The 16,594-nt window shown below is 35.8% G+C and overlaps 2 protein-coding genes across 4 annotated transcripts; both read left to right on the forward strand.

The window, feature by feature from the left end:
- The first annotated feature begins 1,722 nt into the window (after positions 1–1,722).
- LOC110004579 (acidic mammalian chitinase-like) lies at positions 1,723–8,364 on the forward strand. 2 transcript variants are annotated; one of them, XM_065961728.1, is made up of 13 exons: positions 1,723–1,779; positions 2,246–2,342; positions 2,629–2,660; positions 2,989–3,015; positions 3,194–3,395; positions 3,497–3,553; positions 4,061–4,211; positions 4,934–5,058; positions 5,149–5,272; positions 5,362–5,544; positions 5,697–5,813; positions 5,945–6,077; positions 6,329–8,364. In XM_065961728.1, the coding sequence occupies exons 3-12, from the start codon at positions 2,636–2,638 to the stop codon at positions 6,074–6,076; spliced, it is 1,143 nt and encodes a 380-aa protein (XP_065817800.1). In that variant the 5' UTR covers positions 1,723–1,779; positions 2,246–2,342; positions 2,629–2,635; the 3' UTR covers position 6,077; positions 6,329–8,364. The 2 variants fall into 2 exon arrangements, with proteins under 2 accessions (XP_065817800.1, XP_065817799.1); XM_065961727.1 differs by having other exon boundaries at positions 2,246–2,660.
- A 1,243-nt stretch (positions 8,365–9,607) lies between these two features.
- Positions 9,608–13,913, forward strand: LOC110004580 (chitotriosidase-1-like). Of its 2 annotated transcripts, XM_065961729.1 has the most exons (13): positions 9,608–9,646; positions 9,878–9,976; positions 10,257–10,288; positions 10,633–10,659; positions 10,848–11,049; positions 11,145–11,201; positions 11,602–11,752; positions 11,875–11,999; positions 12,090–12,213; positions 12,303–12,485; positions 12,626–12,742; positions 12,869–13,001; positions 13,254–13,913. In XM_065961729.1, the coding sequence occupies exons 3-12, from the start codon at positions 10,264–10,266 to the stop codon at positions 12,998–13,000; spliced, it is 1,143 nt and encodes a 380-aa protein (XP_065817801.1). In that variant the 5' UTR covers positions 9,608–9,646; positions 9,878–9,976; positions 10,257–10,263; the 3' UTR covers position 13,001; positions 13,254–13,913. The 2 variants fall into 2 exon arrangements, with proteins under 2 accessions (XP_065817801.1, XP_065817802.1); XM_065961730.1 differs by lacking the exon at positions 9,878–9,976 and having other exon boundaries at positions 9,613–9,646.
- The last annotated feature ends 2,681 nt before the right edge of the window (positions 13,914–16,594 follow it).

The raw sequence follows: 16,594 nt of genomic DNA on the forward strand, positions 1-16,594 counted from the left end.
GACTTAAGTTTAATTAACTATCAGTTTACCCTTAATTGATGATGGTTATTATAAAGTGTTAACCAAACTCAAAAAGTTCATCTTTTTCACAGTGTGTAGAAAATCTTCTGAAGACAATCTTTATTCTTCATCGTTCAGATTCAGCACGCTGGTATAAACAGCAACCACCACATTATGGAGAAGACTTTTAGAGTTTCTTATGAGTAGCAAAAAAATATTTGCATGTCATTCCTTCTAAGATAGGTACCATTACTTTCAAAAATTTAAATGCGCAAAAAGATTCATCAGTAAGTTTATGAAATTGTAACATTATTATTTCACTGTCAAAAATCATCTCAGGCAGTCAGCTGCTGATCGTGTTCACAACTTCAAAGGATTTCAATCATTTCATTAATTGAGGTCATTTCAAAGCACAACTCAGAGCAAATACTGTATGTCATCAAATTATTAAATGTTGTTAACAATAGAGCCTTAACTAAGTAGAGAATGTTACTTTCTGGCTCTTGAATTCAATATTTTTTTTATTTACATTTTGATAAAAATGAACAAACACATCCTGACAGGTGGTGTTGAAATTATTTGAAATGACAATAATGAAGGCTTTTCCAGAATCAGTTGTTTGAGGTGTTACCCATATTGTCCCATTCTTTAGAGTTCATGGACTGAGCCGTGAGGCTCAGGGAGCTTTTGAATGTCAAAGTTTTCAATAAGAATGAAGTGAAATACGACAAGCTCTTTGTAGTTCTTTTTGGAAATTATTTCATTGATGCCATGGAATCTATGAAAAAGATCTTTTAAGGTCTTTTAAAAAGTGAATGTTCATTTTCTAAATTCAATTCCCTCTTTTTGTTTTTGCAGGAAAGCAGCTTATTCCTCACAAAAGCTAAGGGATTAACTGGGCAAAAGTTTGCTTCTATACAGAGACACGTGGTGTTTTGGGGTTCCCCTTACATAGTTAAATTAATCTATAGTTTAATTTATAAAGACAAATTTGTAATGTTCATATATCCATTTTATGAAATTATGAGGTATAACAACAACTTAAAGGGCTTGTAATAAAATACTTATGAGGTTACAGACTGCTGTTTGGGATGGTGTTGTACTGGACAGTTACATTGAAAGGGGTTTTCTAAATGATTTGCTACTATGAGAAACATAATAACTGGACTCAAAAATAAAAACATTCAATGTTTTACAGTCCATTACAAAATGGGGGGGATGTCCGGGTGGTCTAGGATTTGCAGATACTGACCATTTAATCACAACATTACAAGAATGAGACCAGACACAGACCTTTGTTAGAGGAAAAGGACCACAGAATGATTACAACACTATTGTATCATCTTCAGCGAGTGGTTTAACCTTCTTGGTCATTCTTAGCAGATATCAAAGAATAAACTTGTAGCACACAATCTGATAAGGTTTAATTGATAAAAAAAAAAGCTAATCACACAGTTTGAGTGATCTGGTTGGTTTTCTATTGGATATTAATACTGATGACTGAAGGGTTCTTATTCTCCCCTAGAAGACAAAAGCTCCTTAAAAAGTGATACTTGAAAATTGAAAGGGCTTGGAATCTCAGGTGATTTCACCCAGCTTCCATGATGCTTAACAATTAGACAATAACACTTTAGATAATGTAATAGTGCATTATTTATCCCCACCCCCTCTGTTTTTCCACACCTTGTGAGCTGCCTACCTGTATTAAAACTCCACAGCCATCAGTCATCAGTCAGTCACAGTAGAAGAACAGTACATGCTTCTTTCAACATTATTTCTGTGAGTATTCCTTTAACTTTGCATTTATAAAACTAAATATTCTGTTTTAAAAAGTTAGTTAAAGATAAATTTCAACAACTGCTTCGTCTCTCCAACTAGCTCACAAGCTTAACTGGACACATTTTAGCCAGAGAGAGTACAACAAGGTGGCATTTCACTGGCTGTTTCTCTTCTAATTTGGATTTAGCTGATAAAAACATTTGTTTAAATATTGTTAGGATTTGAAGCATTAAAGTTGTGTTTTAAGTCAGACAAAGGCAATTCATGTGCCAACTTTGTACCATTTAAGTCAAATCAGACCTGACCTGATTTTCAATGGGATAAAAAACATAAAAGTAAGCTTATATCAAAGCAAATGCTTCACTAGCAACACAGATATGTAACTAGCAATGAAGTTAATTAAAAGTTAAGAGAAGAAGTTAGCTGAAAATGCTTGCCAAACTAGTCCATCTCCTGTGTCTTCCAGCTCAAACGTGTATTTACGGAAAACTTGTTGGAACAAGACTTTGGGTGGCTACTGGGCATCATTCCCTTTCCACTCCCTAAACGTTTCCATTGAACAGGTGCTTAGTTTTGATTATTCTACTGGCTTTTGTCACCAAATGTTGCGACTAAGTAAAAGTTTAACCTACCTGTAAAATGATCTGTGTGCCTCGAGTTGGGAACAGCACTAGTAAGATTGTCTTTTATTTGTTGTGTTTTTATTTTCATGCTTATGGTTATTTGGATCAAATTTATTTTGTGGAAACACACATTCATCTCTAATTATAAATTCTACATTTATTTAAATGAATATATTTTTTCAACTGCATATTCATTCTTTTTTTCTGTTTCAATTTATTCACATAGCAACAAAATGTGGAAGCTAACTCTATCTGCAGGTAAGACATCCTGGTCAAGTATAAGTGTCTTTGAATGTTTGATTCAACTACATCTCCAAAAGTGTTAAGTGTACATGTGTATTGTCTCATGCAGGTAGTTTCTGTTAGGTATCCCCAAGTTATTTTCACTGAGAGGAATTTGTATTCATTTTACCTCCAATGTACTGAGAAATATCAGAAATGTCAGAAAGCTTGAATTAATTAACTTGAAACAGTAAACTAGAACTTTTACCTGTAATGCATGAATTATTATGTCAGAAAGCCTGTTTGTATTGGTTGTTTTTTTTATTTTATTAACCTGTATACTAACACATGTGTCCTTTTGAAGGTCTCTGTTTGATCCTTGCCAGCTTGGGTAAGTTCATCACACAAATTGATCACAATCATCACCTTTATAGCTGCATAGGACGATTTTTGTAGAAGAAATATAATATCTTTAAGTAAACAGATGTTAATGTTAATAAGGACATTGAAACGTTTGATCTATACAATAAATAATTAAAATAATCATGATTTTTCTTTCATGTCTATAGCTTCTACCTCCAGGCTGATGTGTTACTATAACAGCAAGGCACAAAACAGACCAAATGTCGGGAAGTTCAGAGTTTCAGATATTGATCCAGACAAGTGCACCCATCTGATTTTTGCCTTTTCTGACATAATTGAAAATGAGCTGGTTCCCACAACTGTAAACGATGTTCAGCAGTACGTGGAGTTTAACGCACTCAAACAAAGGTCAGTCCTTAGGTCTATAAATACTGTGGAGATTACATTGTAATACAAGGTATTTGTTTTGCAAAAAAAAAAATCATCATTTAAATGTTATGCTCCTGTAGAAATCCACTTCTGAAAACCCTGTTGGCTGTTGGTGGAGAGAAGTTTGGGACAGAAAAGTAAGTTACCTTCAAGGACATTAAGGCTTGTTTGGAAGGACACATATTACTAACAAACTGTTGTAATCCTCTGACGTCCAAATTGGCCTTGCCTTTTGTTGTACTGTTTCAGCACTTTGTGCAAAAACAAGCAAATTCACATTCGTTTTTAAGAGTTGGGAACTCTTGTTTTTTGCTCTAAATTCATTAAAATTGAATGCAACCCAGCTGACCTCTACAGCCAAATAATGAAAAAATGAAGTTTGAAATTCACTGAATCTTGTGCAATATGTATGTTAGACACTCAGGTCAGTGACTGCACATTATAATTATGGGGATTATTTTGCCACTTTTGTTGGCATCATTTATTATATATAGGCTATGGAAAGCATGGCTGATAACACATTGCATCCACACTAAATATTGGTTTACACCTTATCTCATGTTTTGATTGCCTTCATTGAATAGCTGGAGTGTGAGTCTAAAGACCAAGTTGTGTTTATATTTTTATTTTTGTATGCTTAACAGATTCAGGACAATGGCGGGATCACAAGAGAACAGAGAAGTGTTCATCCAGTCTGTAATCAAACTACTCAGAGCATTCAATTTTGATGGGCTAGATGTAGACTGGAGGTACCCAGCTGAAGAGGACAAGCAGAGATTCACAGAGCTTTGCAAGGTCAGATCTTTAATATCTCCTCTGGAATTGGTATTTTCAGAAAAAAGCCATACTGCAAATGCCATGCATGTCGTCTTCTTAATGTCTTCTCTTACTGGTTTTACTATTTGTATCTTCTTCTACTTCTTACTGTCTTTTATTTATGGTCTTATCTCGTATTTATGCTCATATCTTAATCTCCTCTTGTGTTTTAACTTGGTAATTTCTTATCTTACTTACTTTGTCTATTTATGTTTCGTATTTATAGTTAATTTTTATTTTTATTAATATTATAGTTTTGGGTTTTTTGATCCTTTAACCACTTGTTTTTATTTCCTTTACTGCGCTTACCTTCTCATTGCTTTTTATTTGCTTTTATCTCTTAGTTTCTTACATCTTTTTAAATCTTTGGTCCTCTTGGTCTCAGCTCATGTTGTTGGGTTCTTGTGTTCCTGGGTTCTTATGATGGTTCTTATGATGGTTGGGTTATATATGTCTGGTTGTGTATCGTGCACTTTGGGTTCTTTTCTGTTGAATTGTTTTTAATTATTTTTGGTATTTTGCATCTGTTATATTCTTACTGTTGTTAATGTTTTTCTGTGTTTAGTTTGCTTTGTTCTTGCTGTTTGTCAAAGCACTTTGTAAACGTGTGTTTTTAAAAGGTGCTATATAAATAAAGTTATTATTATTATTATTAAAATGTATGTAACTGAGACTGAGAACCATGCTTCTGTGTTGTACAGGAGCTGGAAACAGCCTTTGTCGATGAAGGAACTTCAAGTAACCAGGAAAGATTAATCCTTGCAGCATCTGTCTCTGCTGAGAGGTCAACCATCGATGCTGGCTATGAAGTGGAAGAAATTGCCAAGTAAAATAATATTTAAGAAATCTCTGCCATAATGACAATAAAAAGCTGCTGTTCTGTTTTAGTAAAGGTAATTCCCTCTTAATTTATCAGGCACCTGGATTTCATCAACGTGTTGACGTTTGACTTCCACGGCCCCTGGGAAAGTGTGACAGCACATCACAGCCCCTTATTCCAGGGATCCCAAGACACTGGAGATGCGATCTACTCTAACACTGTAAGCAAGGGTTTATTTTTTCATACAGCTATGTTTCCAAACATGTACCTGTATCCCATTTGTTTTGATCATTGGTCTTCCCTTCTTAGGCCTCTGCCTTAGAGTACTGGCGGGACCAGGGAGCACCTGAAGAAAAACTGAACATGGGGTTTGGAGCTTTTGGACGAGCTTTTTACCTGTCCTCTAATTCAAGCGCTGTCGGTGCACCAGCCAGTGGTCTTGGTGAGGAAGGCTGCTACACTGGTGAAGAAGGATTCTGGGCCTCTTATGAGGTATTACTGCACGGTTTCAATATTACCCATTTATATTGATGGCTTTATTATTAGCTAACAGTTTTGGCTGTATTTTGTCTGCCAGATATATATCCTTGTAATTATAATTACTTTTATTAGATCTAAATACCAAATCTGACCCTTCTTTTCAGACTTGCCTTTATCTAGATGGGGTACAAACCCATCTTATTTCTGATCAGAAAGTTCCATATGCCACAACAGAAAATCAGTGGGTTGGATTTGACGACACAATCAGTATAAGTACCAAGGTAATCATCTTTTTTTAACACAGTATTACTTTTTAGTGACTGCAAATGACTGATGTGACTGATGTACAAAATTCCGTTACATTGATTTTTTTATACAGACTGTTGAAATGTTGTCTTTCTCATCCTCTCAGATCAATTACCTCAAAGCAAATAACTTTGGAGGGGCCTTTGTCTGGTCTCTGGACCTGGATGATTTCAGAGGAGAGTTCTGTAACCAGGGCAAGTGCCCATTTGTTAGCCAACTACATAATCTGCTAGTATAAGGTAAATCAATCATCAAAATATGTCCTTTTTTATGAGGTAAAGGTTTCACAATTTATTTAAGTAAATACCATTAGTAATGCAAAATTCTATATACCACTGTTTTATACTTCTATAACTTTAATATTTAGAACATATCTAGTTCAGCTTTTTTAAATCAAGGGATCTCAAAAGTCATGCTCTGTCATATAACAATATGATGATCAAGCAATGTTAAGATCAATTAAAACAATATCTGACTGTCTTTCTTTCAGGTTTTCCTGAATGACCTACGACATGCCCCAACAACAACCAGGAGATATTCTGGTATTTTGGTTCTGGAGATATGTCCAAATGCAAAGTACTTTATCAAAATGGTTAGGAAGCCCCCTTATATGCCCGACAGGCAGCCCAAACGAAGAACTGCTTACTAAATCCTAATCATGCAGAGGCATTGCCTCGAAGATTTATCATTCACTACTCAATCAATTGAGTGATCCTTTGATAAAAGTAAAAGAACAATTGGCAAAAGACATGGCTGTGGACATATCACCTGAGGATAAGAATTCATGTTTGAAAATATTAATACAATGTATAAAGAAGTTGGCAATAAATTCATCGTATTGAAATAATTAATACTCAGGTGGCATCAGCCGCCTCAACAATTACACAAGTGGAAACTAATACCTTCAGATTCTTGCTGGAGGCTGGTGCCTCTATCTTTCATGTACTCTGGACATGTTCTGCAATTAAAGACTGGTGGAACAATATACAAAAGGTAATCTACGAGGTACTGAAAAATAAATTCCAAGTCTCTGCTAAACTGGCTATTCTGGACTCGATCACGAGGCTTAAAGACTGTGACTTGTCCTCTTTTGAAAAACGATGGATTATTTTGGCTTTGACAACAGCTAAACGGATACTTCTGAGACACTGGAGGAGGAAACACCCACCTCCTTATGAAGAATGGGCCACAACTGTGGCTCAATAAGCTGCTTATGAGAGAGTAACATATTCTCTGTTGGACAAGGTAGATGCTTACGTGGGGCCATTTTACTGCTTAGCTTTCAGTGTCTGTAACTTAAGAGGTCAATTTAGTAATTTGATTCATTTTAATATTGGTGTTACGTTCCCCAAGATGGCTAAGGGATGAGGGGAGTAACAATAAATTAAAACCCAGGAAAAGAAGAAGGAACTAAATATAAACAAATTTAAAAAAGGATTTATTTACAACAAAATTTTCAACACAAAACAAGCTTCTTCCACAAACACAAAACAAAACAGAAGCAAATATATCTCAAACAAAATGTCACAAATTAAGAAGGCAAAGACAACTAACAATAAGGCCTCAATCGAAATCACACTCCTTCCACAGAAGCATCACACCTAAGTTTGTCGACGTCACAGACGAGCCCAACACGCAGCAGAATGACCCACTGGCCACTGGCATCTTCCTCTCCTGCTATTTATAGTTTTGCTCCTGATTAGTCATTAGCCACAGGTGTGGTTGGGCACACTCAGGCTGAGGAGCAACCCCTGGGGAGCACACACAGGACAGAGAGAGAACACAAACAAAAGTATGGCACATAACAATTGGACAGATGTATTTAACCTGGGGAAACAGTGTGTGCACTATTATTATTAATTTATTTTTATTTCTATTTAATTTTTCTTTGTTGCTTTGTTTGTCTATGTCCGTTTCTCTCATGATGTATGTTAAGTACAAGATTCTATGTATGATATGGGAAATTAGATTTTTTTGTGATTCCCTGTTTAAAGAACCAATAAAAATGTTAAATACAAATTAAGCACAATTATATTACTGAATACTGTTAAAGCAAACTTATCAAGAAGTCAGAGATCTTTGGTCTCTCAGCTGAGAACAGGAATCATTTCTCTCGCTCTTGAAGTCGGCAGATTCAAAAACATCCCAAAGGAACACAGACTGTGTGAACTATGTGATCAGGAGAAGTGGAGAACAAATCTTGTTTTCTTTTGTAATGTCCTTTGTATGTCCTATTATAAATTAATTGAAATATACGCTCAAAATCCTGCAATGTTTTGGAGTTCTGATGATAACAGGGTGGAGATGTTATTTAATTTCATGTTCATGAGCTGGCCACGATTGTCTCTGAAGCCTGGAAGAAATGTCAGGATGGTTTGTTTCGTTATAACTATTAAGTGTCACCTTTTGGTCAGTAGTCTGTTGTTTGTTTTGGGCTTTTTTGGGGGAATTTTTTTGATACAATAATGAAATTAAATCATCAATCATCCTCTTCGTCTTCAAATAAAACAGATATTTTAATGTTAATGTTTTGTTGTTTGTCAGATGTACTCAGAATAACTATGAACAGGAATATTTTAATTGATGTGAAAAGGACACAGGGTGTGACCCATGTCTACAAACATGATGGCTCATAGACATAAAAAAAAATGTTGCGGCGTCACTGTGACATGCATGGGGAAGGAGGTTTCTCTCTCTTACAAACTACGTCATCTGCTGTTGTATTACAGCAAACGTGCTGAACAAAGTTAAATACTTTGCATCATGTATCTCTTTGTCAAACTTTTGTGGTCAGTTCCTTCAAGGCTCTCACTAAACTATTGAACACACAATGCTAAAGTTTAGGGGTGTAAGCACATAAAATAAGGTTAGTTGGACGAGAGATGTTTAAAACATTATTTTAAAACCTAGGTGTGAAAACAAGACCTATGAGGTTTATATCTTACATACTGAATATCAATAACAGAAGCCAAGTTTCTTCAAACATTTTACACTAAAAAGGTCTATACTAATAATACAAAATAAAGTTTCTATATTTCAAACAAAAAGAAAAACAAGTTTCATTAATTTCTGGTCAATAATTGGTCTACTGTAAGCTTTGTCCCTGTCTCTAAAGCTACCCACACTTTAAAGCTTTTACTTTAAGGCCAATTAATAATCAAACACAGCAGAAAGAGACAGAGAGTACCTTTATCTCCAAAGCACTTGTGTTACTGTATAATGTTTGGCCACATGTTTATTTAATATGTTTTGTCTGACAATTCTTGAAAGCTTCTGCATTACGTCCAAAAGTACTAAATGTGTCAAACAAGAAGGGTTTTCCTGTCCTTGAGGGTCGAAATAACAAGCAGAGGGAGAGAAGATCCTTCTACAGATAATGATCTAAAACTGTGTACCAATCTGATATATCCGACATTTTCATCATCAACATGGGTTGCAAACTATGTTTTGTTAATGTTAAGATACTTTTTAATAGGCTAACCTAATGTTGGTTTTCTATTGGATATTAATACTGATTGCTGAAGGGTTCTTGTTCTCCCCTAGAAGTCGAAAGGCTCTACCTAACTTTTAACAAGTAATACTTGAAAGTTGAAAGGGCTTGGCATTTCAGGTGACTTCGCCCAGCTTCCATCATGCTTAACAATTGGACAACAAGACTTTGGACAATGGAAAATTGCACTAATTATCCCTGTCCTTCTTGTTTTTGCCACACCTTGTGAGCTGTCTAACTGTATTAAAACTCCACAGCTAACAGTCATCAGTCAGTCACAGTAGAAGAACAGTACAGGATTCTTTCAACATTATTTCTGTGAGTATTCCTTTAACTTTGAATTTATTAAACCGAACTTTCTTTTTTAAAATTTGTTTCAAGATTAATTGCAACAACTGCTTTGTCTCTCCAACTAGCTCACAAGCTAACTGGACACATTTTATCCAGAGAGAGTACAACAAGCGGGCATGTCAGTTACAGTTATTAGAGTTAAGAGAAGCAGTTGGCTGAAAACTCTTGCTAAACTAGTCCGTCTTCTGTGTATTCCAGCTCAAACCCATATTTACGGATCAGTTGTTGGAACAAGACTTTGGGTGGCTACTGTGCATCATAGCCTTTCCACACTCTTTCCACGTTTCCATATAACAGGTGCTTAGTTTTTATTTTACTGCTGGCTTTTGTCAGTAATTGCTGCGACTAAGTAAAAGTAAAACCTACCTTTAAAATGCTTTGAGTGCCTCAAATTGGAACCACCCCTCATAAGATAACCTTATATTTATTGTGATTTTACCTTTAATTTTATATTCATATGCTTAAGGATATTAGGACCAGATTTATTTTGTGGAAACACACATTCACCTCTAACTATAAATTCCATTTTTTAATCTGCATATTCATTCTTTTTTTCTATTTCTATTTATTCACATAGCAACAAAATGTGGAAGCTAACTCTATCTGCAGGTAAGACATGCTGGTCAAGTATAAGTGTCTTTGAATGTTTGATTCAATTAAATCTCCAAAAGTGTTGAGTGGACATGTGTATTGTCTCATGCAGGTAGTTTCTGTTGGGTAACCCCAAGTTATATTCACTGAGAGGAATTTGTATTCATTTTACCTCCAATGTACTGAGAAATATCAGAAATGTCAGAAAGCTTGAATTAATTAACCCTGAACAGTAAACTAGAACTTTTACCTGTAATGCATGAATTATTATGTCAGAATTTGTATTATTATTTGTATTATTATTGACTCAACAGTTAAGCATTTTTATCAAACTGTATACTAACACATGTGTTCTTCTGAAGGTCTCTGTTTGATCTTTGCCAGCTTGGGTAAGTTCATCAGACAAATTGATCACAATCATCACCTTTATAGCTGCATAGGACTATCTGTCTAGAAGAAATATAATATCCCCGAGTAAACAGATGTTAATGTATGTTAATGTTAATAAGGACATTGAAACGTTTGATCTATACAATAAATAATTAAAATAATCATGATTTTTCTTTCATGTCTATAGCTTCTACCTCCAGGCTGATGTGCTACTATAACAGCAAGGCACAAAACAGACCAAATGTCGGGAAGTTCAGAGTTTCAGATATTGATCCAGACAAATGCACCCATCTGATTTTTGCCTTTTCTGACATAAGTAAAAATGAGCTGGTTCCCACAACTGTAAATGATCTTCAGCAGTACTTGGAGTTTAACGCACTCAAACAAAGGTCAGTCCTTAGGTCTATAAATACTGTGGAGATAACATTGTAATACAAGGTATTTGTTTCGCAAAAAAAAACATTTAAATGTTATGCTCCTGTAGAAATCCACTTCTGAAAACCCTGCTGGCTGTTGGTGGAGAGAAGTTTGGGACAGAAAAGTAAGTTACCTTCAAGGACATTAAGGCTTGTTTGGAAGGACACATATTACTAACAAACTGTTGTAATCCTCTGACGTCCAAATTGGCCTGCCTTTTGTTGTACTGTTTCAGCACTTTGTGCAAAAACAAGCAAATTCACATTCGTTTTTAAGAGTTGGGAACTCTTGTTTTTTGCTTTAAATTCATTACAATTGAATGCAACCCAGCTGACCCCCTTGCCACTTTTGTTGGCATCATTTATTATATATAGGCTATGGAAAGCATGGTTGATAACATATTGCATCCACACTAAATATTGGTTTACACCTTATCTCATGTTTTGATTGCCTTCATTGAAAAGCTGGAGTGTGAGTCTAAAGACCAAGTTGTGTTTATATTTTTATTTTTGTATGCTTAACAGATTCAGGACAATGGCGGGATCACAAAAGAACAGAGAAGTGTTCATCCAGTCTGTAATCAGACTACTCAGAGCATTCAATTTTGATGGGCTAGACGTAGACTGGAGGTACCCAGCTGAAGAGGACAAGCAGAGATTCACAGAGCTTTGCAAGGTCAGATCCTTAATATCTCCTCTGGGACCGGTATTTTCAGAAAAAAGCCATACTGCAAATGCCATGCATGACATTAAAAGTTATTTAACTGAGACTGAGAACCATGCTTCTGTGTTGTATAGGAGCTGGAAACAGCCTTTGTGGATGAAGGAACTTCAAGTAACCAGGAAAGATTAATCCTTGCAGCATCTGTCTCTGCTGAGAGGTCAACCATCGATGCTGGCTATGAAGTGGAAGAAATTGCCAAGTAAAATAATATTTAAGAAATCTCTGCCATAATGACAATAAAAAGCTGCTGTTCTGTTTTAGTAAAGGTGATTCCCTCTTAATTTATCAGGCACCTGGATTTCATCAACGTGTTGACGTTTGACTTCCACGGCCCCTGGGAAAATGTGACAGCACATCACAGCCCCTTATTCCAGGGATCCCAAGACACTGGAGATGCGATCTACTCTAACACTGTAAGCAAGGGTTTATTTTTTCATACAGCTTTATATTCAAACATGTACCTGTATCTTATTTGTTTTGATCATTGGTCTTCCCTTCTTAGGCCTCTGCCTTAGAGTACTGGCGGGACCAGGGAGCACCTGAAGAAAAACTGAACATGGGGCTTGGAGCTTTTGGACGAGCTTTTTCCCTGTCCTCTAATTCAAGCGTTGTCAGTGCACCAGCCAGTGGTCCTGGTGAGGAAGGCTGCTACACCGGTGAAGAAGGATTCTGGGCCTCTTATGAGGTATTACGGCACGGTTTCAATAGTACCCATTTATATTATTAGCTAACAGTTTTGGCTGTATTTGGTGTGCCAGATATATATCCTTGTAATTATAATTACTTTTATTAGATCTAAATACCAAATCTGACCCTTCTTTTCAGACTTGCCTTTATCTAGATGGGGTACAAACCCATCTTATTTCTGATCAGAAAGTTCCATATGCCACAACAGAAAATCAGTGGGTTGGATTTGACGACACAATCAGTATAAGTACCAAGGTAAGCATCTGTCTTTAACACAGTATTACTTTTTAGTGACTGCAAATGACTGATGTGGTTGATGTACAAAATTCTATTACATTGATTTTTTATACTGTTGAAATGTTGTCTTTCTCATCCTCTCAGATCAATTACCTCAAAGCAAACAAATTTGGAGGGGCCTTTGTCTGGTCTCTGGACCTGGATGACTTCAGAGGAGAGTTCTGTAACCAGGGCAAGTGCCCATTCGTTACCCAACTCCATAATCTGCTAGTATAAGGTAAATCAATCATCAAAATATGTCCTTTTTTATGAGGTAAAGGTTTCACAATTTATTTAATTAAATACCATTAGCAATGAAAAATTCTATATACCACTGTTTTATACTTCTATAACTTTAATATCTAGAACATATCTAGTTCAGCTTTTTTAAATCAAGGGATCTCAAAAGTCATGCTCTGTCATATAACAATATGATGATCAAGCAAGGGTTAAGATCAATTAAAACAATATCTGACTGTCTTTCTTTCAGGTTTCCCTGAATGACCTACCACATGCCCCAACAACAACCACAGCTGCCGCTACAACAACCACAGCATCAGGCTCTGGAGGCATGTGTTCAGATGGGCCAGGGCTTGTCCCCGACCCCAGTGATCCAAACTGTTACTTCAACTGTGACAATTTTGGTGTAGCTTTTCACGATTGATGCGTTGCTACTTTGGTCTTTAAAGACTCCTATAAGTGCTGTGATTTTCCCTGAAGGGTTTCACATGAATTAAGTCAACACACATATATGGGTTGACCTTATAAAAATGATTTCTTTGTAAAATATCTTTGTTGAATATAAAGAAAAATGCTCAAAATTGGTAATTCATGCCGTTTGTAAGGCTTTGGTGATCTGTACTTTACAAAATATTTTGAAAAGATTCAATTGATTTTGTTTCCTCCTTTTTGTTGACAAGCAAACAAACGTGATAACATTTAATTTTTTTTAGCACGAACACATATTATGGCATCATTTGAAGAGTGGTCACGCTCTTCCATTCATGTCTCTCAATACATATAATAATATTTATATTACTTTATTCATAAACACATGACTAAGTGTGTGTATCTCAACCAGTTAGGTGTGTATATTCTCTCTTTTCACTGCAATTATTTATTTTGACAATAAATTATAATAATAATAATACGTCTGTTGCATCAGTTCTCCATTGTTGTTTCATACTCTAGTTAATGGGTGTGTTCTTTTTTGTATTTATATGCAGTCAGTAATTGTTTGCATTTGCCAATATGCAACACAGAAGTTTTATATTGCATATTTATATGGTGTACATCTACATCAAAATACATGCTACTAAATTTTGATGAATCACGTCTATAATAAAAAACTATTTGTTTAAAAAGATTCTGTGTGGGGACTTTATTTCTGAATTCAAATACAGAAAAAAGAATCAACATCAAAATCAATAAGCAAAATGTACAGTACACAGATTCCCACTTGTAGGTCGTGTACAAACAGCAACAAGTTCTAGTACATTTGTAAAAGGTCAACTAGACATTTTCCCTTACATCACTCAATGCGACACATCATATTTGATGGTATTAATTGCCAGTATGGCCCTAACTATTCTTGAAATGCAGTCCAAAACTACAGCAAAAGATTTTTCAACACAGTAGAGTCTGTCAATTATTCATGACTACCAGAAAGGCACTGGAAATGAAGGCATTAGTAAGAGAAACAAATACTAATAAAACCAGTTCTTACGATATTATAATATAGGGTGAAACGGCCTGTGTTTCCACATAGTATTATAATTCGAACCCAGCGGGCACCGTCCATTATGCATGATTAAGTACGAGTTTTAAAGCAAGGCTTAGCTGTTTGATATAGATGTTAAGTTGTTCCAGCACAGACATGGGTAGATATGTCTGTAGGTCAGAGGGACCGAAACATTTTTCTATTAAATTGATGATGCAAAGCAATAGTAGTGTGCAGGATTTTTTTCTTTGCAATGTGACCTTTTACGTCCTACGCTCCAATCATAAGATAGTTGGATGTGGAACACCTCTGTTAAAACTATTGTTATAGGTAAATTAGTTACAGAAACGTCATCTCATACAGAAAAATGTGCTAAAGGGTTGTAATTTGTTGGCTGGATTAACTTTCTCTAAAGAATAAGAATACAAAATGGAAATATTAGTTTCATACCCACAGTTTCAGACATTTATTCAAATTAAGCACAATACTTTGACAATCTCATTCTATATTTCTTTGGGGCAAATCATAGCATCGGTTGGGAATAAAGAAATTACAATCCCACATGAAGAAAGGGGGATTTTCTCTCCCTGATTTTAAATGTTACTATTGGGCTATCAGTGTTAGATACATGAGAACCTGGTTAACAGGTCATGAAGTAAGGGACAACCCCAGCTGGTTACAGAAAGAGGTTGAAATTTGCGAGGGGTCAACCCCATGGTCAGGTCTGTTTGGTCCCAAATCACTGCCACAAAAAGAACATCCTGTTATTGCTAATGCTAGATTAATATGGAATAAACTACATAGAGCTGGAAGCTGGGATGTATTTAAATCCCCTCTAGTACCTTTATGGAACAATAGTAGAATTCTTGTTGGAGATAAATCGGTTAACTGGACTCTATGGAGGAGGGCTAGGATTTTGTACATCTCAGATTTGTTTGATGGCCGAACTAAACAATTTCTAAGCTTCAACCAAATCGTTTATAAGTATAATTTACCATGTAACCAATTTTGGAGATATGTCCAAATGCAAAGTACTTTATCAAAATGGTTAGGAAGCCCCCTTATATGCCCGACAGGCAGCCCAAACAAAGAACTGCTTACTAAATCCTAATCATGCAGAGGCATTGCCTCGAAGATTTATCATTTACTACTCAATCAATTGAGTGATCCTTTGATAAAAGTAAAAGAACAATTGGCAAAAGACATGGCTGTGGACATATCACCTGAGGATAAGAATTCATGTTTGAAAATATTAATACAATGTATAAAGAAGTTGGCAATAAATTCATCGTATTGAAATAATTAACACTCAGGTGGCATCAGCCGCCTCAACAATTACACAAGTGGAAACTGATACCTGCAGATTCTTGCTGGAGGCTGGTGCCTCTATCTTTCATGTACTCTGGACATGTTCTGCAATTAAAGACTGGTGGAACAATATACAAAAGGTAATCTACGAGGTACTGAAAAATAAAGTCTCTGCTAAACTGGCTATTCTGGACTCGATCACGAGGCTTAAAGACTGTGACTTGTCCTCTTTTGAAAAACGATGGATTATTTTGGCTTTGACAACAGCTAAACGGATACTTCTGAGACACTGGAGGAGGAAACACCCACCTCCTTATGAAGAATGGGCCACAACTGTGGCTCAATAAGCTGCTTATGAGAGAGTAACATATTCTCTGTTGGACAAGGTAGATGCTTACGTGGGGCCATTTTACTGCTTAGCTTTCAGTGTCTGTAACTTAAGAGGTCAATTTAGTAATTTGATTCATTTTAATATTGGTGTTACGTTCCCCAAGATGGCTAAGGGATGAGGGGAGTAACAATAAATTAAAACCCAGGAAAAGAAGAAGGAACTAAATATAAACAAATTTAAAAAAGGATTTATTTACAACAAAATTTTCAACACAAAACAAGCTTCTTCCACAAACACAAAACAAAACAGAAGCAAATATATCTCAAACAAAATGTCACAAATTAAGAAGGCAAAGACAACCAACAATAAGGCCTCAATCGAAATCACACTCCTTCCACAGAAGCATCACACCTAAGTTTGTCGACGTCACAGACGAGCCCAACACACAGCAGAATGACCCACTGGCCACTGG

This window comes from Labrus bergylta, chromosome 12 (assembly GCF_963930695.1).
Source record: "Labrus bergylta chromosome 12, fLabBer1.1, whole genome shotgun sequence".
In the NCBI taxonomy this organism is placed as follows: Eukaryota; Metazoa; Chordata; class Actinopteri; order Labriformes; family Labridae; genus Labrus; species Labrus bergylta.

Excerpts from the sequence above, each read along its gene's own strand:
- LOC110004580 (XM_065961729.1), top strand. The coding sequence starts at position 10,264 with ATGTGGAAGCTAACTCTATCTGCAG. Across the intron at positions 12,214-12,302 it reads ATGCGATCTACTCTAACACT|GCCTCTGCCTTAGAGTACTG; the intron begins GTAAGCAAGGGT and ends TTCCCTTCTTAG. Across the intron at positions 12,743-12,868 it reads CAATCAGTATAAGTACCAAG|ATCAATTACCTCAAAGCAAA; the intron begins GTAAGCATCTGT and ends TCATCCTCTCAG.
- LOC110004579 (XM_065961727.1), top strand. The coding sequence starts at position 2,489 with ATGCTTATGGTTATTTGGATCAAATTTATTTTGTGGAAACACACATTC. Across the intron at positions 3,016-3,193 it reads TTTGATCCTTGCCAGCTTGG|CTTCTACCTCCAGGCTGATG; the intron begins GTAAGTTCATCA and ends TCATGTCTATAG. Across the intron at positions 5,545-5,696 it reads GATTCTGGGCCTCTTATGAG|ACTTGCCTTTATCTAGATGG; the intron begins GTATTACTGCAC and ends CCTTCTTTTCAG.